The sequence below is a fragment of the Opisthorchis viverrini genome, assembly GCF_000715545.1.
Source record: "Opisthorchis viverrini unplaced genomic scaffold opera_v5_188, whole genome shotgun sequence".
Taxonomy (NCBI): Eukaryota; Metazoa; Platyhelminthes; class Trematoda; order Opisthorchiida; family Opisthorchiidae; genus Opisthorchis; species Opisthorchis viverrini.
Genome location: NW_008751842.1, coordinates 115956 through 125865, shown reverse-complemented (window position 1 = coordinate 125865; position 9910 = coordinate 115956). Strand labels below are relative to the sequence as shown.

Sequence of the window (9910 nt, the reverse complement as noted above, 5' to 3'; positions counted from 1 at the left end):
GCACCTCGGAATGATTGTGTTAAGCTAGCACTAAGTCCCTTCCCCGTCCACATTTATTTTCTTTACAATGAGACTTTCAAATAAGTCATGGTTGTACGGCAGTGAAGCATCGGTGTTGAACACTGATGTCATGCTGTCGAAGATGATGATGATGATTTCATTTTTTAATCGCGTACTGTCTGATCGGTAAACAAAGGAGCTTTATAAGCCAGAAGGAAAACAGCCGAGGACGAAGATGGCTTTACACGAAGAAAACTAATATCGAATACCCATAGCAATTGGAACACCAGTAAAATCTAGGTGTCATAATAAGAAATCGGATGTGACGGTATTCCAACACTCTAGTCCAAAGTGAAGCAGCCCATCGCACAGAAATAAGAAAAGCCGGAAAATAGCCATGGAGTGGAAGAAACTGGGTTCGTGTATCAACAGGATTTTCAGGGAATACTCGACTGAACCTCTCGTAAGGGATATTTTTCAACTGAATGTGTTGCACAAAGGCCGCCTCATGTTTCAGTTGGCACGACATTCGAGATATCGCAGCGTATTTTCACAGAAAATACTACTCACAAGGCTGCTGAAAGCCCTTCGAGAGCCCACGACCGGAAAACGGCGAAACCGGGTATGGGCTGTTGAAGAGTTTTCATCAAACTTGTGAGCAGTTTCTTTCATTAAAATATGCTGCGATATCTCGAATATTGTACCAACTAAAAGATAAGGCAGCACATTTAGTTGAAGAATATCATAAACGAAAGATTTAGTTGAGGCTTTCATGAAAACCAAATTGATATGCAGATGGGTGTGTTTGTTGAGACCTGTTCAATTCGGGTTCAAGTAGGACGTAAGGTCGTCTGGAAACTCGGGGACTGCACCTACCTGATGAGCCCCAAGAAGGGCGAAACCCACCATGAACTGTGGAAGAGTCTTCAGCAACCTTTGAGTAGTTTGCTTTATGGAGGGGAGTAAGTTATCATGATATAGATTGTTGCAAACGATGATGATGGCAACGCATATTACCAGCCTATCCAAAGAAATAAGCAACACAGTGAGCTTCTACCTGGCACTCACCCGGATACATTGTTGCACTCGATGGGGAGCTTTATGTTGTCTTGGTTACCAAAGAAAGACTGATTCGAAGCTGCTCAGCAAACGAACGCAACCTCAAATTAAACACTCAATCTAATCAACTTAATCATCGGCCCCGGAAGAATCACACAACTTTTCATTACAATCTTTTGGAGAAAAAACCCGCCCCAAAAACGGATAGGATATACCACGTGGTCCCATAAATGACTGAGTCTCTCACCAAGAAAGGCATCATAGTCATCCAGCACTTCAAGTAGTTGTCATCAACACGGCCGATTCACAAAGCCGGCACACCAAAGAGGTCTTTTTATTTGACTTGGCCGGCAGATCAACCCTGGGTACCTACATGGTGCAATTTGTCAGAACAGCTCATGGTTGAAACGCAGTATAAAGGTAAAACAGCTGAGAAATGAATATATAATCCAAGATAATGCCACATTTTTTGCTTTCACTGCCAGATACGAATAAGTCTTCGTGATAAGTTATTTTTTATTGTTTACATTCGTGACCCAGATAACCGAGCCTGCCAACGATTATAAAGGTCTTTGACCAATTGGAAGAAGTTTGGAACCAACTGACAAGTCGTTTCAAAAGGGCTTCGTAAACAATCGGTAGTACTTAAAAGACAAGGCTCCTCTTTGGACACAAAGGCTTCATCAAGATAAGTGAGCAGGTCACCGAATTAGACAGGTTGTAATGCGGACGGAGAACCAATTATTAAGTGCCCTTCATATTACCATACTAAATGACTGTTGAATGCCAGTTAAAGGATCTTGACAGTTAGTGTGGTTGCCTAAATCTTACGGTTGATGGGTCGTAGGGGAGTTCAAATTGCATTTGATTGGGATTGGTTCCTTGACCTTCCGGTTTGAGGTGCTTCAACTGATAATTCACTTTGGGTGCCACTGGTAAATTTGGTCAAATAAGTGCGAGTTCTACAAAATTTATTTGGGAGGAAGAGGTTGGGTGAAGTCAAGTGCACTTCAGATCTACGCTACTTCTGTTAATGACTCATCTTCGTGATGACCGGACGCTACCACTGAAAGGAAGAAGGCCTTCGCTGCGGAGTCATTTATTGGAAAACAACAAATGAACCGTTACAGACTATTGGAAGGAAAGCAAAACCCTCATATGCATCTTGTTTATAAAAACTGAGTATCCGCCTTCTTCTACAAAGCGTCTCTCTGAGCTTTCCTAGATACTCACCGACTATCACTCAAATGTAAACGAATGCTACAGAGCAATTCCACAAATTCCGTAATAAACCCCACTTTTCAATAGACGCGAAGCGAATTCACGTGAACACATACTACTCGCATGCCTTACCAGTAGTATCCACCACCTGTCCAATTTACACTGGGATGCTTGGCGATTTCCACCGCATCGGCAATCAGTCTCTGTAGCGTGGATCGTAGTCTTTACCTCAAAACTTCAAAATATTCCAAAGCGATTTTTTGTCCCGCATCCAGTAACGCTCGACATACGTTCCTCGACGGCCTGTTTATTTTCTTCTTGTGTTCTCCGATTCTGGTGCTAAGTTCCCAGACTGTCTGTCCGATATTGACCTTAGTGCAGTCATTACAATTAATTTTGTGGACACAGTCCCTGGCTCTGTTCACTGGTAGGTGATCCTTCAAATGCACCAGTAAAGAGCGCAGTGTTTCCCCTGTGGAAAGCTACTCTTATGTTAGCCAAGTTTAGGATCTTTCGAATGATTTCCTGCGTCCCTGGTTGATTTGAAATTACAGCAGTCCCAATTCATTCCCCTTTGGGTTACGCCACCGGTATCCGCACCCGTCCCGGCTGATGCCTAATCAAACCTGCTAAGTATTCACTACCCCGAAGTTTGTTCCCTACTTTAATTTGGGCTGCTGTCCGATCCACTTATTCTGTGCACAGGGCCCTTAATCGGCTAATCATTGATGAGGCAATGCTAGTGAATACCGACTTCGAATGGGCAGACGAGTAATTCAAAAGCGCCCCAGTGTCAGTCGGCTTCTCACACACTGTGATTTTTAGTTTTCCTCCGACCTTATGTGTCACGCAGTTTAAGAAGGGCAGGATGCCCGAATGTGACTCTATCACCACGTTGAATTAATGTGTGGATTCCGGTCAGTCAGACGGTCGTAAAACCCGCTGACCTTGTCTCGTTTTATCACGACAAAAGTGTCATATACATAACGCCAGAATAAAATAATCGTTCAGCTGTAGCACCCTTTCGGTGCTTAACTGACATGCCACCCGAAGGTTGCACGAGGGTTGGGATATTGTTAGGTTGCCCAAGCCTAGACAGGGGAAGTCGAGAGGCAGAGGCCCGGTTCGAACCACGGATCTCTCGGTCAGTAAATCCGCCCTCCAATCACTTGGGCCACTTCGCCAGAATATCTCGGTTAGTATGGAAATCCGGCTAAAGCTTTCTGTTCAAAATCTTCCATAGATGTATTTGCCAAAACCGGGGATAGTAGAGATCCCAGTGTGTAAACCACAGCGTCAATAACGGAGTGACTATGTTTTCTCCCGTAAGCTATGTCCGTTCTGAAAGGGTAGTGTCTGTCAGTAGCAGTAGCATAGATATTTCTAAAGAGTCCCCTTTTAGCACATTTGTATATAACCAACTGATATCGAAAGAATGTCATCTGGTTCCATGGTGAAACCCGCTACTTTGGTGGAAAATATAAATACTAGATTCTCCGGTGAATATCTGGTAAGAATTTGGTCAGCTCATGGGGTGGGGAACCCATTCCGTCAACTGGCGGTCTCACTGGGCGATCTGATTTATGAATTTTTGGTAGGCCGTAAAGCCGTGGTTGATTTGCACTTTTTGGACACAATCAATACTGATTACCTTGCGCTAAGTCATCATCATCATCATTGTCGTATAGCGGTTGTAGCTGCCACAGTTTCGTTCACCGATTATTCGGGGAGGTGGGGTAGGTAGCTGCGCATCGGATGCGGCAGTTGATAAATTAGTGCGTAAATACAGTACTGTAGGTGGACTACACTGTCCACCTGTTCATAGGCGTTTAACGCTGGACATTCTGCTGGTGTAATATCTTGAGATCCTGGCTGTTGGAACATAAAGATTGTGATCAGTTCTATCTGTTGGCAGAAGTTCTCGAAACACAGATTAAGCACAGAGTAATGTTCCTTCCACCTTTATCATTATTTTACTTACTGCAATGTTTAAGCCTTGCTGTAACAAATAAGGGCCTTCAATTAGAAGTCTACTTAATAAATTTACCACAATTCAATAGCTAGTAGGCGGTCCACATTTCGCTATGGACTCACTATAAAGCTGAGTCTTGAGAAGCAGCTTTTCGAACTTACGTATTTGTCTCTGTTTGCATTATTGTCTTTGGATGCCTTGTACTTCTGTAGTTATGGTTTAGAGGGATTGGAAGTCTGCGGGAGAGAGCACGGTCTGAAGATCTTGGTTGAACCAAGCGTGGTGACGGGTATCATATAAACGCCAAGTAGTCAGGTAGATCCTGTTTGAAGAATGATTTGACCACTGAGAATGCTATTCGGGCAGAATCAATTGTTCCGTGACTTAACCAGTAAAAATGTGGGGATTAGGCTGTGCTTAAGGCATCATTTATTGAATATGCGGTGGTCCTCCAAGTTTGACTGTAACCTACACAATCGAATGTAGTCACTTGAAATTTCGTGGATACATGGTTCGTAGTTATTTTCGGGCAATTGCAAAAATTTCGAAACCGATTGAGAAATCACCGTTTCAGAAGGATTCGGTAAACAATCAGTAATTTTCAGCTGGGCGAACTTTCGCTTTTAACACAAAGCTTCATCAGGCCAAGCCTCATTGTTTTACTTCGACAACTATGATCCGGCATGGCTACATATATGTACAAGTATGCAAGTTTCTAGGGGGCATTATCCTATAAAGTGATCACTACTTAACAATCTAGCATATGAAAATAGATCCAGATTCGAAAACATCAGATGTGTCAAACAAGCTGGCAAACACTCACTTGTCGCTGCTTGTGCTTGGGTCACCGTTCTCAATTTGACCATTGTTGGAACGACACGAGGCTGACTGAGACTGCTGAAGGCTTTCCAGCTGTTGTGTGACTTCATCCACCCAACGACAGTTGATAAGCTCGTAGATGTGGAGGGATGCCCTGTAATGTGAAATGAGAGTCAACGGAACACCGGCACTACACAGCAGACAATAATTATGGAACTCAATACATGCCAAACAGGCGTATTGATATAGAGCGCCGTGATCCATCCACCTAAGCTATGTCCAATGATTAGCATCCCATTCTATTTTCCAAGTAAAAAGTGCACTAACAGCTGTATTGGTGCGTCAGCTATATCAGCTGTCACCTCCAGTGCGTACCATTCTACCAATACTTTCCGAAATTGTCAATGGACGAAACTCTGGTAGCTATGGCCACCAAAACAATTACGTGGTTTTTACATCTGATGAGGGCGTCACTTTGGAGGAACGATAAGTTGCACTGCGCTATGCATGAGACCGTTTCTAGAGATTGAAAAAAACGTTCTGGTGTCTAGCTGTCACGCCACCCGAGGGAAGCGCGAGGGCTGGGGTACTGTCAGCTTGCCCAAACCCAGACAGGGGGAGTCGAGAGGCAGAGGTCGGGTTGGAACCACGGACATTCCGTTAGTAAAGTCGCGCTCTAACCACTTGGGACATCTCACCCATCTGGTGATTGTATACGGAAGGAGGCAGAGTGGCAGCTTTAAGTGTTCTGTTTTCAAAAAAGGCATCAAATTGGGATGCTGAAACAATATATTTATCATTCTTATTGCGATTGTTGCAAATATTCTCGCAAGTATCATCCTACGAAGACTCGCCAGCGCATACCTAGGGAAAATCCGTGAATATCACGCACGGTTTCGTCCAGACCGTGGTTAAATTGGCCGTGTCTTCACTACTCCACAGCTCCCTGTACCCAGTCATCCGGCAAATACGTATTCGTACCGAGATTGTACTACTACTTAAACATTATGTATTGTGGTTGTATCGCTATCTGCTGATCATTCGGTTGTTACATTGGGCTGCGATGAGCAAACCTTGTGACTGTTGGTGCCACGTAAATTACTGGAAAGCCGCTCACTACAAACTGCTTGGGTTTTTTTACCCGCGTCGTTTCCATCACCACAGGTACCAGACTCCACACGTGTAGGCCCGTAGTCCAACATTGTTGATGAGGTAGTAAAGCAGAGGTCTAGTTCTACGTTTTTATACGTTGTCACTCTTCATGACGAGTGCACTTTGCAACACCGTCAGCCCATCGCTTGACAACGGTTCGGATATTTGTTTGTGTACGCTGGGACTTGATGGTGCCGGACAGACAAAACCACATCTGTATATGTTTATTCCGATGTCAGCTTGCTAGTCTCCCAATACGAAACCTCAGCCCGCAATCATTTTTTGGCATTCGGTCAGTGAAATCATTGTAAACTGGTCGGAAAATGAACTGCCCCTTGAAGCGAACTATTGGTGCCGAACGCTGGAGCTATGCTATAGGTGATGATAGCTTGTAATAGTACGGGAGTGTGGACCGCTACAATCCTTACGCGTATCTCCACCTTCGAAGCGTTCGTTGAATTGATTTCCAAGGGGCGGCTTAAAGCACGAGGGTTTTTTTGACCAAACTGGAACTATAGAGCTCAAATAAGCACTCCAGCCAGATTATAGTGATTGATTTTGAGAGCTGGACTAGCGGAAAGGAAGCCATACGAAACTGACCTGCAGTGTGGGCATTGAGACCGCGTTTCCGTTATCCATTTCTAGAGAGTGATTACAATTAGTGGTGGACCACCTACTCTGATACAAGTGTAGCAGCAGAGCTTAGAGCAATGTGGACACAAGCGAGCATCGTGCAGCTTTTCCATACAAATGAAGCAACGAAACACCTCGGACAAGCTCTATAGAAGTTGGGCAATGTATCACATTGAACTAAAGTACCTCGAAGGTGTCCGGATGATCATTTTTTGCAACTTTTTTGGTTGAGGCCATCCGCAAACAAAAATCAGGAGGCGCGCCGCGCGCACTCTCTAGGTCACTCCTGCTTCGTCAGTTCAATGGCTCATAGAATTCCATTTCAGTGTTTCACGTATTGCTACACTTACTCGAGGCTTTCGCCCGGACTTCCTGGCCCAGGTTTGTTCCTACCATTGAGCGGCTCCCATTCGCTGAAAGTTGAAAGCGAAAAAAAGTGTTTATCACTGCTCCAAAAGTTCACAGCGCGGGGCACCAGGATTGCTGGCGCGAGGACTCATATCAAAAAGCCTCATAAAAGCCTTGAACTGCGTGGTAAATACAAAGGAAAAACCGTTCGATGAATTTTATTTTGTATGCCGAGTCCCTGAGGTGGGGAACATTGTTGCCTTATAAATGTGCGCACTCCGAGCTCGAAAGACAACTTACCTTTTCCCCGCCGTGTATTAGTTGGGTCAAACCTGAAAAGACTGTTGGCCAAACCTTGGTCAAACGAGGCGTAATTAAGTATTAAGCTTCTCTGGATGCGACCATGCTCCATGGAAAAATAGTCAGGCACCTGTCGACTGATTCATTCCCACAATGTTTGATAGGCTGCGTTGGTAGACGCGTAAGCCCACTGATATCTACAGTGATAATGGTAGGAACTTCGTTGGTGCGCTAACGGAATTTTGGAATGATGTAAAGCGGTGGAGTCAGAGTAAAGTATCGGACCGGTTTTTGACTATGGATATACAGTGGCACTTCAATCCATCAGCAACTGCTGGAGAGTATATTCAGGTCAATACGAAGTATCCTTTTATGTCTATGCAGGGAACAGTGTTTGACCGATAAACAACTGAACACGCCCCCTATACAGGCTGAACGGGTTCTAACTAACTAACCTACAGTTTCGCTTTCACCAGCCAGCAACGAGTTGGAGCCGTTTGCTCCAAACATTTGCTCATGCGGTACTGTCCTGCGGGACCCGGTCGCGACGGTTTGGCCCCGCGGTATCATACCGGTTGCGAAATTGCCGGAGTAAATATTTTTGTCTTGTTTTGTGGCTTGTGAACTGGCAATAAGTGTGAATATTCCAAGGTTCAAAAACTTCTGAATACAAAAACATCGCCACCGTTGACTAATTTTCAAGTTCTACGTAGCAAACAACAATAATGACTCACAAAAAAGCGGATCTCGATGATTTCGGATTTCAACGGATTTCAATCCCTATAAGTAGTATCAGGAAATGTCCGTGAGCATTTATTGATTGATTGTCTAACCGTGACGTAAAATGACTGAAAATATCTCCAGGTGACTTAATATATGGTAAAACACCATAAGACGAATTTCTCAGCTCCTACACGTCTGTTATGCGGCAATAAATTCTCAGGGTACATGTTTGGCATTGTGATGTGGAACAACAGATTCTTCTTGGTCCCGACGCCGAGTTGTGTGAGGCTTTTACGGAATACACGGCCAAGTACCACTGTATCAGCCCACGAAAACCCTCGTGAACCACCCCGCTCTTTCACAGCTGCCTGGGCTACGCTAAATGCTGCAGATAATTGTGCGAAAATCCTTCATTCTTGCTGAGTTTTCGCACGAACTTGGATGCATAATTGCCGAACAGGTGGAACCTAATGAGCAAGGCTTTTTAACACACCATTAGCCACCGAGGCTAAGGTAGGCGTTTGTGTATCGGGGAGTATACATGAATTTTGAGGCATTTAAGAGTAACGGCCCATCACACAGGAGCTGGAGTTTGAGGTAGTGTGATGGCGTTTAAACCTCTTAGTCTGCTGATCTTTGCCGTACTGCGTCAATTCAGCTTGAAAAAATTTTTACTTGCGTGTCGGCCATTATATGGAGGCTTTAGTGACCTTCGTGTAAGGGGCTGGAAGAGCAGTGACACTTTAAAACATCTAGACATTCTTTTTAGCTAAAAGCCAAAGTGCATAGTCAAGCCTTTAGGCAAGGCCTTTTAATCTCATCTCTAATCGCCCCTCTTTGCGTATGGACACTACTGAAGCGTTTCAACATACCTAGGCTGATGGAATATACAATCGAACGTGCAACGTTAGCCGTTGCCCAACGATACTGAACGATTGCCTTATTCTCCAGATGCGGCAAAGCGTATACCTATCGCTTGAGTGCTGACGATGAAAAACCATAGTCGTACATGCTCAAGTGAGTTACTTTTACTCTGTGCCGTATACAGCAAGTGGTGCAAATCGGATAACACCTTTGGGGATGTCCGATATCTCATGTTCGATTGTGCATTTAATAACGTTTAAACCTCAAAAAGTGTGACAAACGTTTATAGGCGGTTTTTTGGTAGATGGATCACTTCTGCGCCATCCGCGCTCGTTGGCCGCTTACCTTCCAACATAAAGGGCAATGACTGAAATGTGGATCTAGTGACCCTAGCGTCAATCACCAATTCCCTGACAGGGGGAACAGAATCAGAGTTCAACCGACCGGTTGGCTCACTAGCATAGAGTAGTTGGCTACAATAATGAACCTTGAGGGAGTCCTATAACCAGTATATCACAGGCGATAGAGAACATCCACACGGGTCCTGTGTGGTTTCTTTTAGCTAGGAGTCCCAGGTTAACAAGGTGGCTCGGTTGCTGATAGTTGATATGGACAGCCGCAAATATCAAGTCGCTTGCGTGCAGATCCAAAAAGTCTATGTAATTCAGAAACCAACGCTAATTGTTTTCAGTCTAGACGATCACCATTTTCATCAGAGTTGCAAAATCTAATCGGGCCATTCTGCTTTCCGACGCACGAGATTGTGCGTGAACAGCAAAAAAACACTTATGTAAAGAAAAGGAGGCTGGCAATGAATCA

General features: G+C 44.4%; 1 protein-coding gene across 1 annotated transcript in view; it reads right to left on the bottom strand.

Annotated features, from left to right (window-relative positions):
- Positions 1–7002, bottom strand: part of T265_07774 (hypothetical protein) — a gene marked incomplete at both ends in the record, with an annotated part of 78291 nt that extends 71289 nt beyond the window's left edge. Inside the window, 3 exons of the mRNA XM_009173386.1 lie at positions 5076–5225; positions 6824–6864; positions 6901–7002. Coding sequence (XP_009171650.1) covers positions 5076–5225; positions 6824–6864; positions 6901–6969 — 260 coding nt within the window. The remainder of the gene's footprint in view (positions 1–5075; positions 5226–6823; positions 6865–6900) is intronic.
- Between the last annotated feature and the right edge of the window lie 2908 nt (positions 7003–9910).